The sequence below is a fragment of the Peromyscus californicus genome, unplaced genomic scaffold, assembly GCF_007827085.1.
Source record: "Peromyscus californicus insignis strain IS unplaced genomic scaffold, ASM782708v3 Scaffold_21__1_contigs__length_65335640, whole genome shotgun sequence".
Lineage (NCBI taxonomy): Eukaryota > Metazoa > Chordata > Mammalia > Rodentia > Cricetidae > Peromyscus > Peromyscus californicus.
In genome coordinates this window covers 64,055,467-64,074,626 of record NW_026294514.1, presented here as the reverse complement: position 1 = coordinate 64,074,626, position 19,160 = coordinate 64,055,467, and the positions used below count along the sequence as shown (strand labels likewise).

General features: G+C 44.0%; 2 protein-coding genes across 18 annotated transcripts in view; one reads left to right on the top strand and one right to left on the bottom strand.

Annotated features, from left to right (window-relative positions):
* Positions 1 to 7,427, bottom strand: part of Trip12 (thyroid hormone receptor interactor 12) — a 133,140-nt gene extending 125,713 nt beyond the window's left edge. For 12 of the 16 annotated variants that reach the window (XM_052750565.1, XM_052750569.1, XM_052750571.1 and 9 more), the window contains exon 1: positions 7,309 to 7,427. The gene's annotated coding sequence lies outside the window, so the exon portion shown is untranslated. Of the gene's footprint in view, positions 1 to 6,723; positions 6,853 to 7,129; positions 7,250 to 7,308 lie in introns of those variants that run through there. The other 4 variants (XM_052750577.1, XM_052750580.1, XM_052750567.1 and 1 more) reach the window with 3 other exon arrangements.
* A 401-nt stretch (positions 7,428 to 7,828) lies between these two features.
* Fbxo36 (F-box protein 36) overlaps positions 7,829 to 19,160 on the top strand; it is a 60,734-nt gene continuing 49,402 nt past the window's right edge. The window contains exons 1-2 of one of the 2 annotated variants that reach the window (XM_052750583.1): positions 8,348 to 8,449; positions 8,544 to 15,634. In XM_052750583.1, coding sequence (XP_052606543.1) covers positions 15,608 to 15,634 — 27 coding nt within the window. In that variant the 5' untranslated portion in view covers positions 8,348 to 8,449; positions 8,544 to 15,607. Of the gene's footprint in view, positions 8,038 to 8,347; positions 8,450 to 8,543; positions 15,635 to 19,160 lie in introns of those variants that run through there. The other variant, XM_052750584.1, reaches the window with a different exon arrangement.

The following is a 19,160-nucleotide window of genomic DNA, read 5'->3' as shown; positions in this document are numbered from 1 at the left end:
CTTACAAGATTTGTTTCCCTCAACAAACTTTTTTTCTTTTCTGAGACAGGATTTTGCTGAACTGGAACTTAAGTACTTACTAGACGACATTGAACTCGGAATCTGTCTGCCTCTGCGTCTCCACAGTGCTAGGATTAAATAAAGTATGTACAACCAAGCCCAACCTTCAAAAAACATTTTTTTAGAAATATCTATTATTAGGACTGGAGAGATGGCTCAGAGATTAAAAGCACTAGCTGCCTTTCAGAGGACCTGAGTCCAATTCCCAGCAACCATAGTTGCATGTTTGCGCACACACACAAAGACCCAGTCTCCAAGCTATTATTGCCAGGCTATGGTGGCACTCACCTTTAATCCCAGCACTTGAGAGGCAGAGGCAGAGGCAGGCTGATCTCCAAGTTGGAGGCCAGACTGGCCTATAGAGTTCCAGGACAGCCAGGGCTACACAGAGAAACCTGTCCCAATAAACAAAAACGAAAAAAATGTTGTTCACTACTGAAAACTAAGAACAGCACAAGCAGCTAGAATTATTTTTCCCAAGGCAGTGTTTCATCATGTAGCCCTGGCTGGCCTTGACCTCCTGAATCTGGGGCCTCCCAGGTGCTGGGTTTATAGGCACGGTTACCATGTGCAGCTAGAACATACCCCTCTGCCGTTTTTTTGAGATAAGGTCTCATTATGTAGCACTGGCTGTCCTGGACTCACTATGTAGCCCAGGCTGGAACTTAGAGTTCCACTTGCCTCTTCCTGGGACTAAAGACATGCACAACTACATTAGAATGCCTTCTTAAATGAAGCAAAACCAGGAAACTATCACCAAGGTTCCCCACACTCAAAACAAAGCAGATAAGCCTCAAATCATAAATTCCTTTTTCTTCTGGTCAATGAAACTGAAGGAACTACCAAGAATATCAAAATCTAAATCTTAATGGCCTCAGGGAAAAACATACTTACTCCAAAGATCCACCTGGAGAGCAGGTAGATAATGTGAAGAACTACTTCACAAAGCTTAATCACCTGTTAAGAAGAACTACAAATACTAAAATTATACAATCTACAAAGTAAACTCAGTGTAATAGCCCTACTTTCATCCTTATGTGGCCTAAACTCCCTTTCAAGCATAGTTTGGTTAACTGCAGACTATAAGAGGCAGAGCTAGCCATAGTGGCCTGTAATCCCAGCACTTGGAGACATTAAAGTGAGAGGATGATAAACTCAACACCAACCTGGCTATACAGGGCTACATATCTAGACCCTGGGTCAAAATTATGCAATAAGCAAGCAAGCAAAAAACAATCTACTGGCTTGATACCGAGTCACAGAGGTGACACATCTAACCTGGTACTCGGTGGGAAATCAGTGGAGAGATAGAAAGAGACCAAAACCACTACCCAACCACAGGAAGCATTCTCGAGAATCTGTTGGGGTCAAATTCTGCAGGTAAGGGTGCTATTTACACAAGTCAGTATACCTGAGTTTGATACCCAGGACCCACATAAAGGTGGATGGAGCAAACCAATTCCACAAAGTTGACCTCTAACCACCAAAATGTAGAACAATAAATAAAAATCTACTGGATAGAGCAAAGAAACCTTCCAAGGAAAGAACCGTTTCAAGTATAAGACTGGTGGCTTATTTGACAAAACCAGGCAACCATTCCTCTTCAAATGCACCTTCATGTATACTATAATGATCTGAAATAATTGCCCTCAAAAGTCTAAAATCCAGTTGGGGAAAACAAAAGCAACACATCAACAAGTACTCCATTATAACCCAAAAATGAACCATATACAGGTAGATAACCAAGAAATAAAAGGAGCAGAAAATAATTTAAAAAATGAGTTGAAGGGGTTGGCCATGTGTGTGCCTTTAATCCCAATGACTGGGAGGGTGATGCAGGCAGATCTCAGTGAGTTCAAGGCCAGCCTGGTCTACAAAGTGAGTTCCAGGACAGTCAAGCCCTATCTCGGAAAAAACCAAAAAAGAGACTTGAGTCATCAAATTACCTCTGCAAGGCCAGTGTGGCAAAGCATGACTATAATCCAAGTAGGAAGACCATGAGTCAGGTCTTCCTAGTTAAATGAGACCCTGTCTCAAAAATTAATTAACTGTACAAATAAGAATAAATAAAATTATCGCAACTGTTCATCCTAGGCCTACTCATCCACTTTGGGAAAATAAAAAGCTCCCTAGGGGGCTGGAGAGATGGCTCAGCAGTGGCTACTCTTCCAGGGGTTCCAAGTTCAATTCCCAGCCACCACATGGTGGCTCACAGTCATCTATAATGGGATCTGATGCCCTCTTCCACCATGCAGGCATACATGCAAATAGAGCACTCATATGCATAAAATGCATAAAATACATGAAAAGTAAATCTTAAAAACAACCTCCCTAGATTCTATAAGAGTCCTTCCCAGCCGGGCGGTGGTGGCGCACGCCTTTAATCCCGGCACTCGGGAGGCAGAGCCAGGCTGATCTCTGTGAGTTCGACGAGGCCAGCCTGGGCTACCAAGTGAGTCCCAGGAAAGGCACAAAGCTACACAGAGAAACCCTGTCTGGAAAAACCAAAAAAAAAAGAGTCCTTCCCTTACTGTGAGCTCTTGCCACTAAAGAGTCAGCTGGTGATCCCAGCATCTGAGGTGGACACTGGAGATCAGCAGGTCAAGGGCATCATCAATACAGAGTTCCAAGCCAGCCCGGGGTTAAATAAGACACAAGAAAAGAAGGAATTATGTGAGAGCCCAAACCAGAAAAGGTACAAATTCTGTCAGTAAGAAAAACATAAAAACAGAGTGCCCTGTAGAGATGGCTAAGCAGTTAGGAGCAATAAACTTATTCTTGCAGAAGACCCAGATTCAACTCCCAGCATCCACATGGCAGTTCCAGTCCCCCAAGGGATGCAAAGCCCTTTTCTGACCTCTGTAGGCACCATGGCATGTTGTACACATACACACATGCAGGCCAAACACAGTCAAAATAAAACTTAAAAAAAAAGTCTGAAATTTCTCTAAATAGGATTAACAAGTTTATCTGTAGGACACACATCAAGAAGTAGCTGGAATGTTAATGCAAACCTAGATAAAACTTAACTTTTTTTTAAATTTAACATTGAATTTAGGCTCAAGTTCCACTACCAGTTAAGTAGTAATTTCTAGTTATAAAGTACTCTCTGCAGCATATCAACTCTACCTTACTTATTATAGGACCACTAACATCTACCATAATTTCCTAATACAAACATCCTTCTTGAGTGGCTGGGATTTTTTTTTTCCCACTATCATTTTATGTGGTGAGTTTCCAAAACCACCTAGTAAAAACGATTGCCTATTCACATTTTAGGGATAAAATGGAGACCAAGTAGATTAAGAGACTAATACTAACTGAAATGATATCAACTTTCAAACCGGTGCTGTGTCTTCTCTAGTGCTGTCTCTTTTAACAGAATCAGGGTTAGAGATAGGGCTCAGCACTTCAAAGCACTGCTGCTCTTCCAGAGGATGGGGATTCCCAGCACCCACTGGGTTCCTCACAACTGTCTGTAATTCCAGTTCCAAGGGATCTGATGCCCTCTTCTGGCCTCAGTGGGGACCAAGCACACAAATGACACACAGAAATACATGAAAGCAAAACACCCATACATATAAAGTAAAAAAAAAAGATTTTCAAAAATAATAAAATAGAATCATAAAATCTTAACCAGATAACATAATGCAATTGGAATAAAAGTAAACAGAACTCCAACATGTACTCCCCTTTTGAGACCTTTAACTCCAGAAGCAAGTAGATCTGTGTTTGTGCTCCAGGACAGCCAGGACTACCTAAAAACCCTGTCTTAAAACCTAAATTCACCACAGGTGGTGCTGGCACATGCCTTTAATCCCAGCACTCAGGAGACAGAGCCAGGTGGATCTTCGTGAGTTCAAGGCCAGCCTGGTCTACAGAGTGAGTTCCAGGACAGCTGGACTATTTCACAGAGAAACCCTTGTCTCGAGGAAAAAAAAAAAAACTAAATTCACACAACTTTAATCCCAGCAATCGGGAGGCAGAGGCAGGTAGATCTCTGAGTTCTGAGGTCTACATAGAGTTCCAGGACAGCCAGAGCTACAGAGAAACCCTGTCTTTTTTTTTTTTTGTTTTTTTTTTGTTTTTCGAGACAGGGTTTCTCTGTGTAGCTTTGCGCCTTTCCTGGAACTCACTCTGTAGTCCAGGCTGGCCTCGAACTCACAGAGATCCACCTGCCTCTGCCTCCCGAGTGCTGGGATTAAAGGCGTGCGCCACCACCGCCCGGCTGAGAAACCCTGTCTTTAAAACCCAAAATAAATAAATAACTAAATAGCTTCAGCTGGTGTCCTTCACATGGTGTGCTTGAAGGTAAAGCTTATGATGTAAGCAAAAAAGGGAGGTTCATGCTGAAAAGAGAGAAAAAAAAATGCCTGAAAGGAACATAATATACTTAAAAAGTATCCTCAAAAGTAGACAGTGATGTTTAAGAAAGATGTTAACGAGATAGTAACTGCGGTGGTATCCAAACATTGCAGGAGAAAACAAACTCATGAAGGATTATGAAAATGACTTGAAAATGGAGACTGAGATTAAGAGAAACAAAAAGACTCTTCTCGAACAGCATGGACAGTCTCAGTGTGGATGAACCAGAGGCAGAGAAAAAGACTGAAGTCAAAATGAGAGGAAATACTGAGGGAAAAAGGAAACAAAGCAGACCCTTCAAAACTGGAAAGTGCTGCGTGGGACAGAAGTTTGGTTGGAACGTCTGCACTGATTTAAGCTCTAACTAAACGAAAGTCATTTGTTTTCATACTTTAAATCGGATTTATTTCAGTAATTCAAAAACCAAAATAACTCAACTGTTTTGGGAGCTTGAATAAAATACATTCGAAATAATTTTTTATAAGTAAAAAAATTTACTCCCCTCAATCAAGAAGTACTAATTTTTACTTTGGTCTACTCTGATTAGACTCCCATCCATTTTTAATATTTGCTGATTTTTGTTTGTTTGTTTCAAGGCAGAGTTTCTCTGTGTAACAGCTCTAGCTGTCCTGGAACTCACTCTGTAGACCAGGCTGCCCTCGAACTCAGATTCGCCTGCCTCTGCCTCCTGAGTGCAGGAATTAGAAGCAAGGCATGCACTAGAGCGCCAGGCAATACTTTCTAATTTTACAATAGCACTTTCTGGAACTCCCAAGAGTTCTCAAACTTCAATAAAGTATATGAAAAGCTAAAACAAAACGCCTGATCAGAGAAAAACTGAATGTTAGCTGAGCGACTTAAACACTACTCAAAATCCTGAAACACGGTGAAGCAGATGGAAACAATAATAACTAAGAGTTCTGCAATTCTTATATTGGTACAGTCGTAGAAAAGCAGTCATACACAAAGCCTGGCAGCAACCATGCTACAATGTAGAAACCATACCAAGTCTTGGACTAAACATGGAACAAGGAGTAAATTAAATACTGTCTTAAGATTTAATACTGAAGTGGCTGCATAAGCATAAGAAAATAGGTCTCTATAATGTCCTCCACAATTTATTATCCATAAATTTGTAGTAACTCCAAATGCGATGCAAACAAGGCCTCATATACAGGCCTCTTGCCTTTTTTCTAACACAACTGAGACCTTTGTTCCTAGCATCAGTTTTTTTTTTACCGTACTCAATAATAGCTCTTTCAACTTTTCTACCACGTATTTTTGTTTTGTTTTTAAGAGATGAGATTCTAAGCCTCAACTTGCCGAGTCTTTTTAAAAAATTTTAATGGCAAAAGTATCTAAGAGGCAAGAGAAAGTTAAAAGACACCACTACAGGGCCTACAAACCGAAGATTGCCTGGAGATCGGGTGATTTGGCAGCGCAGGCCAGACCGCGAGCTCAGACTAGGGAGACAGGAGAGCGGTTAGACCACTCGGAACAGAGTCACTGCGCTATCAACCGCCCCCCCACCCCCACCCCACCCCCACGTTTACCTAGTAACATTCCCGCCCCCAATTAACGGAGCGAGGACGCTAAAAGCCAGCACCCCGCCAAGAGGCTACAGCTAAAACCTCTCCCAGACAAAATAAAACGCAGTAACAGAAACAAATCCGCTGGACGGGTGGGAAGCCGCCCCTTGCCCTTTTCCTCTCACCTCAGAGGTAATCAATTCCCTCCCATCCACCTAGAGTAGTGTGTAATTTAGCCGCCCCCACCCCCACCTGCATTTTCTTTTTCTTTTTTTTTTAAATTCTAGCAGTGTTTCTCCGTTCTAACTAATTGAGGCTTTCTGTTATTCCGAGGAAGAGAAAGACACAGGCTGGGTCTTAAAACCTTCGTTTTCAGGACATCCCTGTAACTTGTTTCCCTACAAGAAACCCACTCGCGAATCACAAGGAAGAGCTGAACTGACGGACAAACCGTGTAATAGGTTTTATGTAATCCACATATATTAATCGCCTGACTCGCTTTGAATGTTAATACGATTGGGGTGACAATTGGCCCACCTCCCTCACCCAAGCCCCAGTTAACCTCTGCGTCCTACTCCCCTGCTGGTCTTCTCAGAGGATGCTGCTCCCTCAGCCAAGTTTCTCGGCCTCTACCGCGGCCCCTGCCAGCCCGGCAGGCACGTCGTCGTCCTCCTTCAGCCTCGACTTCCCCGGCTGGAAAAGCCTCCCCACGCCAGCTCGGCCCGCCTCGCCCGCCCCCAACCGTCCCCCTCAGCAGGAAGACCCTCACCGCGGTCCGAAGTCACGCCCGCCTCTCTCTCCTCAGACCCTTGCCTCACAACAGTTGTCACTCGAGCTGCTCCCTAGTTTCCATTTCCGGGCCGTCCACAGCCCAGAGCCTCCCTTTCCCTGTTTCCGGGCCCCCCGTCCCATTTCCGGGGAACCCTTGCCGTCTTCACGCCCCCCACCTGCACTTCCGGCCCCCCACTTTCTCTCTTCCTAGACGCCCTCCAGGTTCCAAAGACCACTTCCGGTCCCCTCCCGGCCCCCGCTGGGCTCCCCCAAACCCGCACGCCCTACCCAGGTTCCGCCTAGGGCCTTCCTCATCGCAGGAGGCCTGAGCGGGGACCCAGCGCACCCCCCCCAAGCCGGGCGGCCCCGGCTCCTCAGGCCGCGGGCTCGCTCGAGCGCCTCACCCGTCAGCCTCGGGCTGGTCCTTCCGCGGCCCCGCCGCCGCCAGCAAGTCGAGCCGAGAGCCGCGTCGCCAACGATGACACCAGCGGGCTGCTTGGGACTTTCGGCTCAGGCTTCCCAGCCCTCCTCAGCCCCCTCCGCCAAGGCCCAACCCCGCCGCTCAGAACGGCGTCCCAATTACCTAGTTAGGCCCCAAAGTCTCCGGTCCGGACTCGGTGGCGCGACGGCAACTTCCACTGGCTCCCCCCACCCCCCCCCAGCGGCGGCGGCGGCGGCTTGTCGTCCCTTCAATTATCAGCTGAGCCGCAGCACCGCGCGGCCGTGCGCCTCCGCCCGCGCCGCCTCCCTCCCCGCCTGCTCCACTCCAGCCCGGGACTACTTTGCCCTAAGGCTCCGGCCTGCGGGATCTTCCGCAGGACCAGCCCCGCTACCTATTTACAGCCCAACACATCGCCCCTCCCTCCCCAGCGCTCTAACTCTGGTCGGCGAGCAGCCTCCAGTCTCCTTCCGATCCCTTCAAGGGACCAGGAAGGGGACTGTGGCGCTCTACTTGGTATCCCTCCGCTGGGGTCACCCCCGCCCCTCCGCGCTAGCAGGAACTAAATTCCACTTCGGGTCACCCAGGACCTGATTGTAGAAATTTCACAAAGCAGCCTTCCTTGTGTCCCCTGGTAAAGAAAATCACCACCCCAAGTTAAAACCCCCACTGCCAACTCAAAAGCGGGCTTCGCTTTAAACTGGGATTGCGGCCCCCTGACCCCTGTCAAGCCCCGCCCCTTCCTGGTTGTCTTAGCGACGGCGGTGGCGTCCCAAGATGGCGTCGTGGCTGCCGGAGACTCTGTTTGAAATTGTAGGACAAGGCCCGGCGCCGAGCAAAGACTATTACCAGTTGTTGATCACCCGGTCTCAGGCAAGTGCGAGCCGCGGGTTCCTGTCTCTCCTGACCCCTTTCCCCGCCCGGCTGGGACCCGTGATGCGGGCCGCTCCAGGCAAACAGCCACCGTGGCCTGCCGGAAGCGCCGCGTCTCAGCTCACAGCGAGAGATCTCCCCTGGTCACTTCTGCTCGGCGGCCCGAGAGTCGGTTCTCTCCCCGAGGCCGGCTCGACACTGGCGAGCCTTCCTTGCCTCCCCCCACTGCCGGCCGCTTCCCTTCCTACCTCCCGGCTTCCTACCCGCTGCATTCCCTCCGCGCGCCAGAGGAAAAACAGGCGTCCCTGCTTGCGTGCCGCCTCACCTCAGCGTGGGAAGGAGGGAAAGAAAGACTCAGCCAAGTGTCCCAAGGAGGAGCCGGCAGGGGGAGAAAGGGACGGTCTCTTCCAGGGTAGGACTTAATCCTGGGGGATTTTTTTTTTTTTTTCTAAAGAACCTCGAGGTGGCCTTTACTATTACCACATCAGAATTCCTCTTTCTAACAGGAATGGCTGACTGAAAGGTCTTCCCTTACCTTGCTGGAGCCTCTATCCCTTTGAAAGTGGAGGGGGTGCAACAAAAATGTTTCAGCTGCTCTGCTCATCAGCCCCACCCATAATGACATCTGCTCCACAACAATAAGAACGAGGATTATGTTATCGCTGGAGTAAAGTAACCCCGGGGGCCTTTTTTTTTTTTTTTTTCTAAGTGTTCTGGTTGTCAGGGGTGGACTTTGGATAATGTAATGAAATGCTCTGGTTGAGCTGGGCCCACACTGAGAACACTGCAGACTGCAGATTCCTGACCGAGCTTATCCCAGTCATTAAGCTATTCACGCACTCCAAGTTTTAATAGGACATATTCCGACAAAATTAAGTTTAAAACCTTATGTTTGTTTGGGTCTGGGTGTTGATTATCCCATCTGTTTTTTTCCAGGAGCTCTCAAACAAAAGAGTAATGAAGTAATGTTTCTTTTACCTGTAAAACAGTAATGATGTGTGCGTTTACTTTTTATGTAAGACCTAATAATACTGCAATGTAATAGCCTGTCAGCTTTTATTTTTTTTAATTTCTTAAGAATTTGACAATTAAGATTTTTGAAGGTATTGTTTGGCTTTGTATGTGAAGTGGGTTGTGGTTTGGTTTCTTTGTTTTTGGTTTGAGACAGGGTCTCACTATGTAGCCCCGGATGGCCTGGAACTCAATATGTAGACCAAGCTGGCCCTGAACTTAGAGAAATACACCTACCTGCCTCTGCCTCCTGAATTAGGCATTACAACCACCTTGAGAGGTGAAAGTTTTGTTGGGTGGTTTGGTTTGTTTGGTGTTTTGTTTGGTTTGTTTTGGGTCAATTTTTTTTCCTTTTCTCTTTGGCTCTGTGAGGAGTAGAACCCAGGGCCTTCTGCTTGCTAGACAATTTTACTACTGAGCCAGATTCTCCCACCCCTATTAGCTTTAAGATCTTCAGTCCTAATAATTCTTCACTCTTTGTATGACTGACCTAAGACATAGTAAGTAGTCTTTTGGAATTCTGTTTTCCCATCTATTGCAAGTAAGTTCCAATGTTAATTTGACTTTTACTTTACAGTATTTACTGTATCTTTAAAACTGTTCTTTTGAACACTTTCTCCTTGAAGGTCTGGTGTCACAAGGAGGCTTCTCTCCCTCCCCGACTCCTACCCCCAGTGTTTTAAGCATCAGTGAATTGAGAATATCTGTCTACATGCCATCCTCTAAGTAATCTGCTATATGAAAACTTCCCACAATATTCTTAACTTGTGTTTTCACTTTTTAAGACAAAGCATCTTTTAGCCTAGGCTGTCTTGAACAGGATCCTGATCATCCTGCCTCTGCCTCCCAAGGGCTGGGATTATTATAGGCATGAACCACAATGCCTGGCATTCTTTTAAAAAAAAGAAGAAAAGAAAAAAAAATCCCTTTTCTTTTTTTTTAATAATTTATTTATTTGTATTTTAGGTACATTGGTGTTCTGCCTGCATGTATGTCTGTGTGAGGGTATTAGATCCCCAGATTCCCCAGAAACAGGAATTATTGACAGTCGTGAGCTGCCATGTGGGTGCTGAAACTTGAATCCAGGTCCTGTGGAAGAGCAGCTAGCACTCCCAACCATTGAGCCATTACTTTATACCCCCCCCCTTTTTTTTTTTGTTTTTTTTCGAGACAGGTTTTCTCTGTGTAACTTTGCCCCTTTCCTGGAACTCACTTTGTAGACCAGGCTAGCCTCCGAACTCACAGAGATCCGCCTGCCTCTGCCTCCCAAGTGCTGGGATTAAAGGCGGCGCCACCACCTCCCGGCCCCTTTTTTCATCAACAACTGTTCTTTAAACTAGCAATGGTGGGAAAGACCTTTAATTGCAGCACTGGAGAGGCAGAGGCAGGAGAATCTCCAAGTTCAAGGCCAGTCTGGTCTACATAGGGAGTTACAGGCCAGCTAGGGATACATAGTGAGGCCTTGTCTCAAAAATTAATAGGGAAAATGTTTTAAAAGGACTGTTATTTGGGGCCATATTCTTTTTATCACTCACTCACATGTAAAATCCTTCTCAAGACTTAGTCCATTTTCTTTATCAAATACACTACAGTTCTACAAATAAGAGTTTATTTCAAATCTGATTAAGTTGACCTCTTTTCAAAATTAAATTTGTTGTAAAAAATAAGTCAAAGGGGTCTGGAGAGATGGCTCAGCAGTTAAAATCACTGACTGCTCTTCCACAGGACCTGGGTTCAATTCCCAGGACCCATATGGCAGATCACAACTGTCTGTAACTCCAGTTCCAGGGGACCAGACCCCTATGGCAACACCAATGCACATAAAATAAAAATAAATATTTTTTTAATAAAAATAAATTTTTTAAGTCTTTAATAAACAAAAGTCAAAAATAATTATAGTCTTGAAATATATTATGTCTAAGGACAGGATAATTTTTCTAAGTCTACATACAGGAAACGGAGTACTTAGTAAGAGGTAGCCTGGCATAAGTATTTAAAAACTGTTCTATAGACCACTCTTCTGGAGAAAGCCATGTCTCTCTTCTCTGTTGATGCCCAGTTTAACCCTTATTCATTTTTTTTTTTAAATTTGGAGAGGTGGTGGTGGTAGACACTTTTAATTCCAGCACTAAGGAGGCAGAGGCAAACAGATCTTTGAGTTCAAGGCCAACCTGGTCTATAGAATGAGTTTCAAGACAGCCAGGGCCATACAAAGAAACCCTGTCTAGGGAAAAAAAAAAAAAAACAACTTTTTTCCTTGCCAAGTATAGTGGCATACTTTGTGTAATTCCAGTACACAGAAGCAGGACTATTAAAAGTTCAAGGCCAGCCTGGTCTACATAGCAAGTTCCAGGACAGCCAGGGCTACACAGAGAGACCTTGTCTAAAAAAAAAAAAAAAAAAAAAAAAAAAAAAAAAAAAAAATTAAAGCAAATTAAAAACTTCATGTGCTAGCAAGATGCCTCTGGAGTTAAGGGCACTTGCCACCAAACCTGATGATGAGTCTGATCCCTAAAATCCACATGATGGAGAGAATGTTGCCCTCTGACCTTCACATGTATGTTTCTGTGTGTGTGTGTGTGTGTGTGTGTGTGTGTGTGTGTGTGTGTCTCCGTGCTCCCTCTACCTCACAAACAAACACAAATACACACACACACACACACACACACACACACACACACACACACACACACACCAAAGAGAGACTATAATGGTCCAATTATCCTTAAATTCACAGATGTCCCCCTGCCTTTCCCTCTGATAGCTGGAATTAAAGGCTTGTACCACCACCACTACACCTAACCATAGCCATATTCTATCCTCAATGTCTCTAGTCCAAGCTAGCTTCAGACTTGCCTTGCCTTAGAGCTGGAATTGCAGGCATTCACTAACCATACCTAGCATATTCTTCTATTCCTACAGAGGCATTCTCAATGAATAACTTAATGCTATAAAGCAAATCTCTGTGATCCTAGCCCTCAGGAGGCTGAGTTGGGAAGATTTCAACTATAAGGCCTTTGAGGGCTACATAGTAAGTTATGAGGCCAACTTGTCTTACATAGCAAGACCATCTCTAAACAGAAACAGGGCCAGCAAGATGGTGCAAGGCACTTGCTGTTAAGCCTGATGAACTGAATTCAACCCCCAGGACCCACATGATGGAAAGAGAGAGCCAACTCCCCAAAGTTATTTTCTGACTTTTACATATGCACTGTAGTACACACACATAAATACACACAAATAAATGCAATTTTAAGTTTTATAATAAATATAAACTTTCTCAGCATAACTTGAGGCTAGTGTAGTTCTAGTCTCAAATCTTGCCTTTATTATGATAATCTTAAGGCTTCGAAAAAGGAACATATTTTTCTTTTGAGGAAGTGGGGTAGGGAGGTAGAAAGGGTCTCTCTATATAGTCCATGCTGGTCTAGACCAACTAACCTTGAATTCACAGAAATCCACCTTCCTCTTCCTCTGAGTGCTAGGATTAAAGACATGCACCACCATCACCACTACCACCACTATATGTGGCCAATGTACTATTTCTAAATCAAAGATTCATACATTATTCTCACTCTAATTTTAATAGTGTGTATACTGAATCTTTTTCGAGACAGGGTTTCTCTGTATAGCTTTGCTCCTTTCCTGGATCTTGCTCTGTAGACCAGGCTGGCCTCCAACTCACAGAGATCCACCTGGCTCTGCCTCCCGAGTGCTGGGATTAAAGACGTGTGCCACCACTGCCCGGCTTGTATACTGAATCTTAATGTTATGAGAACTAGTAGATTGATGGTATATCAGACTAGAGAAACATTTAAATATTACTTAAGCTGGAGGTATTTTTATATGTGAATCTAAGAAAATCTCAGTTTTTCTGAATACAAATATTTTCCTTAATCAACAGCTTAGTATATATATAATATATTATATATAACTATAGCGACAAAAAATATGAGATTCCTGCCTCCAAAGAATGAGATTCCTGCCTCCAAAGAATGTCCCGTTCATCCAACACCTTTCTTTTATATACCAGATACTATTCTAGAAGCCAGGGAATTACCAGTGACAGCCACTTTCTCTCATGAATATTCAATCTACTAGGAATATTAAAGTTAGTATTATAAACCTAGAATTTTTTTCTAAAAGAAAAACAAAACATGGGTCTCACTACTTAGCCCAGGCTGGCCTTGAACTCAAGATCCCCCTGCTCCAGACTTCTAAGTGATGGGATTACCAGCATGAGCCCTTCCTTCTAATAAGTATAGTGTCCAGTACATATAATCATTCATAACCTATTGCTCAGTTAACAGTATAGATACTTTAAAATCTGTGAACCCAAAGAAAGCCCAGAAAATTGCTTTATATTATATGGTTGAGGCTACTAATGTTACAAATATTTTATCTTCTGAGACTGGAAGCCTACTGGTAGTGTTTGCCTATTTTACATAGGGGCTTGGGTTTGAGCCTCACCAATACTCCCATGCATACAAAAATTCTGTCTTAGCCGGGTGGTGGTGGCACACGCCTTTAACCCCAGCACTCTGGGAGGCAGAGCCAGGCGGATCTCTGTGAGTTCAAGGCCAGCCTGGTCTATAGCGTGAGATCCAGGACAGGCACCAAAACTACACAGAGAAACCCTGTCTCGAAAAACAAAAAAAAAAAAAATAGAAAAAAACTAGAGTTGTTCTTTCTGCTTTGTTGAATATAAGCGGAAAATAAGGCAGGAGCTGGGGATGTGGCTTAATTGTGGTGTGCTTCACTAACTGAGAAAAAAGACACAAGGAAGTACTGCACTGACTGGCTTGATTTGGCCCCAAATAAAGGGATTTCTCTGGTAAACTGAAGTCATTCAGTAAGCAATAGATTGCATATTTTGGGAGGTAGATGAACACAGTTGAATTGATATTGGGTATTTTTCTAAGAGGACCTAGGAATCTGAGAATCATGCTTTTCTGAACCCTATCCTCACACACCCAGTTCCTGGAAGCCACATATACAGTTGGAGGAGAGCACAGAGGTACATCTGCTCTTTGCTTCTGCCTACTTTTTACCCACTGACTATCAGCCACAGCCCAGATGTTTTCCACCTGGAAACTGCTGTCCAGAAGTCAGGCTCACCTGTGTTCTCTTGTCCTCCACCCCTTGGTGCAGCTTGCCCAGCCTCCCGTCTCCTGCTTTTTGTCTGCCCTGCTCAGCCCTTTTCACCTTCTCCCCTGTAACTGAGAACACTGAGCCCAGCTCTGTTCCATCGCTCCTGGGGTGTTTTCATTTTAGCCACTGAAGTCATTCACATCTTCCTGCTCTTCCTGACACCACAGCTGCAATAAACGCACCCTTCCCTACCCCACAGGTTGGGTCAGGTGTTTATAATAATAAACTGCATTATTCTTCTATTCCTCATGTCTGACACACTTTAGAAAAATGGTTCCCAACCCTGTGACACTCCAGGATGTACCTAATTAGAGTTGTGAAATGGCTTTTAATCAGAAATTTTAAATTCCTTTTAAGTGGCATAGGGCACTTTGGGGAGGAAGAGGGATGGCATGGTCCAACTAAAAGGGTTAAACTCCTGAAAGTTAGTGTTCAGTGCTTAGCAGTGTAATATCACAGTCACCAAGAGACTCCTCAAGCCTCACTTCAGAATTCCATAACACCTGCACAGACCTCCCTCCACCCCACATCTTCTGCAGGTGAGTGTTCACTCTGCACCTGTGAACACCTACTCAATCTGGTCTCACCCCACATTGCCACAGATCGGCTGCATAATTATGTGGGGCAGTAGAGCACTTAATTGGGAGTCATTGAGTCATGGATCCTTTGAATCCTCCTGCTACCATGCAGCTCTTGACCTGGAGCAAGGCTCTTAATTTATAAGGTTGCTAGATGTAAAAGATCACTAAGGTGGAGTGCATTGCTAAAATGTTCTTTCCTATGACAGTTGCGTTCGATCCTGGAGAAAGCACTAGATTTTTTTTTTCCCTTAGAATAATTGAATTGGCAAAGACTCTGCATTGGTAGCTGTATGACCTCCTTCACCTACCTAATGTTCCATTTTATTCATCTATGAAATGAACAGTTCTACCACTGCTGCTGTACAGAACAAGAGCCAAATAACTTAAGAAAGGCACTCAGGGCCAGTGTTTCTCAATGGCAGGTTTTGTGATCAAGATTGGGGAATCCTGCATGAAACCAATTGATATTTGCTTCTTTCTGGGACTTCTCAAGACTTTAAAACCCTACTGTGAAAAGAAGAATGATTTTCGCATATGAAAGAGGATAATGCAGATGAGTCGTGGATATGATGCAAGTTGTTACATGCGTGCATGAAGAGGTCACAATGAAACCTATTGCTTTGCATAATGACTACATGCTAATAAAAACAGAACAAAACCCTGTTGTGTGTCATGAATCTCCAGGAGGAGACTGCAACTGAAGCTTTTTTTTTCCCCAGTTATGTGACCCTGGAATCTCCTTCCCTGAGGCTCTTCAGGAGTAGAGACTCTGAAATGCTGTTTGGAGTATAGCAGGAAATACCAGAGGAGCCAACATCACCTTTTCCATGAAAACAACTGGAGTTCAGTCGCCTGTCAGTGACTTTCTTTTCCTCATTTATTTTCACAATCAGCTTATGCCTCCACAAAAAAAAAAAAAAAACAAGTGATATTTTCATTGGTGTTGCATTTAGTATATGGATAAATTTTCATGAACTGATATCTTGTTAGTATTGTGTCTAACTTTCCTTTGCAAACTATCTAGGTAAATAATCTTACTACATGATAGTATAGAAATCATACATTTATTTTCTTAGACTTCTAGGTGTTTCTTTTTTTCAGTCATCATTTTTTAACTGATAATTGCTTCTCCAAATTGTGTTTCCTGTTTCTACTTAGCAGTGGGGGGGGGGGGGGGGGGGGGGGGTGTGACACAAATGATTCCAGATGTTAAGCAGACACTCTACCACTGAGCCAAACCCAGCTCCCCAAAGTTGACTTGTGTTTCTAGTAAATTTTCTTCTGGCTAGTGGTCTTGCTAAGTCAGCTACTAACTCAAATTCGTTACCTGTAGATGACTTTAGATTTTCTATGACTAGTCCATCTCTTCTATGAATAATGGCATTCCTTTTTTAATCATATTTGGTCTCTGGTATGGGAGGAATTCTTTGGGAGAGGTTGTTTGGGTTTGGGCTGTTCTGTGAGATATTTATTTTATGGATCTAAGTGTTGGTCTACATGTATGTCTGTGCACCATGTGTGTGCCTGGTGCCCTGAGCATCTGATTCTTGGTACTGGAGTTACAATCCATTGTGAGCCAGCATGGAGTACTGGGAACCAAACCTGGGTCCTTCACAAGCACAGCAAGTGATCTTAACCCTGAGCCATCCCTCCCGCCCTGTTCTCTTTATGAGAAAGTCTCACTGTGTATGCACTTGCTGCTAGTTTTGCACTTGTGATCCTCCTGCCTCCACTTCCTAGGTGCTGAAGTTACCATCCCACTCTAGATTACACCCATTCTCAGTCCTCATCCTCACCATGCTTGTTCCCTTCAAAGAGAAATGATTGTTTGTAGACTTCTGGGGAAGCTTTCAATATTTCGCCACAAAATGTTTGGACTTGGCTTAAGTTGTATTGTTTTGGTTTGTTTTGTTTTGTTTTTTTCCCCTGAGACAAGATCTGACTATATAGCCCATGCTAGCCTTGTCATTAATTTTTTCCTTTATTTTTTATTATTTGTGGGTGTGTGAGTGCACATGAGCATGTGCACGAGATGTATATGTGCATGGATATGTGTATATGATGTGTATGTGCATTCATGGAGGGAGTATGGGTAGGTGGATGGGTGTGTGTGTGTAGGGGTTGGTGCACATATGCCATGACACCTACTTGGAGGCCAGAAAACAAATTTTTTGTTTGTTTGTTTTGTTTATGCCGGGTATTAAGGGCATACACCTTTAATCCCAGCACTCTGGAGGCAGAGGCAGGCGGATCTCTGTGAGTTCAAGGCCAGCCTGGGCTACAGAGTTCCAGGAAAGGCACAAAGCTACACAGAGAAACCCTGTCTGGGGGAAAAAATTTTTGTTTGTTTGTTTGTTTTATTTTTGAGACAAGGCTTCTCTGTGTAGCCCTGGTTGTTCTGGATCTCATTCTGTAGACTAGACTGGCCTCAAACTCAGAAATCTGTCTGCCTCTGGATTAAACACTCATACCACCATACCCAACCAGCAGTGTTGGAGAATGGAAGTGAAATGAAGTCTAAAAGGAAGCAAGCAGAAGGAATATTTGTGTAGATGGTTAACCAAGTTTACCTTCCACATTAAAATACTTGAATTTGCCGGGCATGGTGATGTATGGTTGTTTGTTTGGTTTTTTTTTTTTTTTAAGATTTATTTATTATGTATACAGTGTTCTGTCTGAATATACACCTGCAGGCCAGAAGAGGGTGCCAGATCTCATTACAGATGGTTGTGAGCCACCATGTGGGTGCTGGGAATTGAACTCAGGACCTCTGGAAGAACAACCAGTGCTCTTAACTGCTGAGCCATCTCTCCAGCCCGTGATGTATGCTTTTAATCTCAGCATTCAAGAGGCAGGCAGATCTCTATGAATTAAAGGCCAGCCAGGTCTACATAGTGAGTTCTAGGATAACCAGAGCTACATAGTAAGAGCCTGTTTCAAATAAAATAATAATAATACTTCCAAAAAATAAAAAAATAATACTTCCATTTACAGCTATTTTATATATTACTGCTGTGGTCTTCTGACGTGGTAGAATAGTGTCATCCTTGTAAGCAAGAGATCAGATGGGTAGAGCTTAAGGTAAAAAAAAGTTATTATTCTTGAGCTTCTCTGGGGGTTGCAGCCATTTTGTTGGCTGGCTGGCTGACCCCAGCATGCTGGAATAAACAACATTCTTGCTGATTGCATTAAAAAAAAAAAAAGCCTATGTTACTACTTTTGATATTTAGGGAAAAAAATACTGGAGAGATGTCTCAGTGGTTAAGAGCACTAACTGATCTATTGAAGGACCCGGGTTTGAATCCAGCACCCACATGGCTTAAGGATTTAGGGATGTGTTAGCTCCAGTTTGAAACAGATTCAGACAACTAAAATCTTTTTTTTTTTTTTTTTTGAGAGAAGGTTTTACCATAGCCCACACCAGCCTTATACTTACTTATTATGTGGCCAAGGCTAGCTTCGACTTCTGATCCTCCTGCCTCTGCCTCCTGAATGCTGAGACTGTCATCATGCATCACCCTCTCAAAATTTGATTTTTGGGGTTTCTGAGCAAAAGGAAGAAATTAGGGGTGAAATGGTTTATTATTGTTCTATTTCAGTAAAAAGCAGTGACCAGTGGTGGGAGTGAGTGGGAGCAGAGAAGAGAGGAAGCAAGAAGTGGGCGGGGAGGGGTTGGAAGGAGGGTTGAGAGTCAACCAGGACCAGTACCGCCAATAGCATTGTAGTTAAACATTCGTTCTCGAGTTGTTAACTAGTAGGCGAAGTCTCTACCTTCTGCCTCAATTTCTTAGGGCTAGAATGATGGTTAGTGGGTAAGGTGCTTGCTGTACAAGTGTGAGGGCCTGAGTGTGCATCCCCAGCACCCACTTAAAAGCAGGACTCAGAGGTACACATCTGTAACCCCAGACGTAGGATGAAAATAGACAACCTAGCTGAATAAGTAAACCACAGGTTAAATGAGAGACCCTGTCTCAGAAAATAAGGTGGGGCCAGTCAAACTTGCCTTTAATCGAAGCAGTGTAATAAGGAGGCAGAAGCAGGCAGATCTTTGTGAGTTCCAGGCCAGGCTGGTCTACAGAAGGAATTCCAGGCCAGACAGTACTACATAGTGAGACCCGGTTTTTTTAAAAAAAGTGGAGAGTGTGTGCTGCGCACACACATTTGGAAAGACAAAGTAGACTGTGGTTGGAAAGTAGCACAAAATGATAAATACAGGCCTTGCCTGGAATACTCAAGGTCCTTGGTCTAATCCTCAGCACCAAAAAAAAAAAAGTCATTGCTTCGTAGGCACTGAGAAAGAAATGGGCTCGTAAATGTAAAGAGCCTAGAAGTAGCTTAGCAAGAGTTCAGTTGGTAGAGTGCTTACCCAGCATGCAGGAA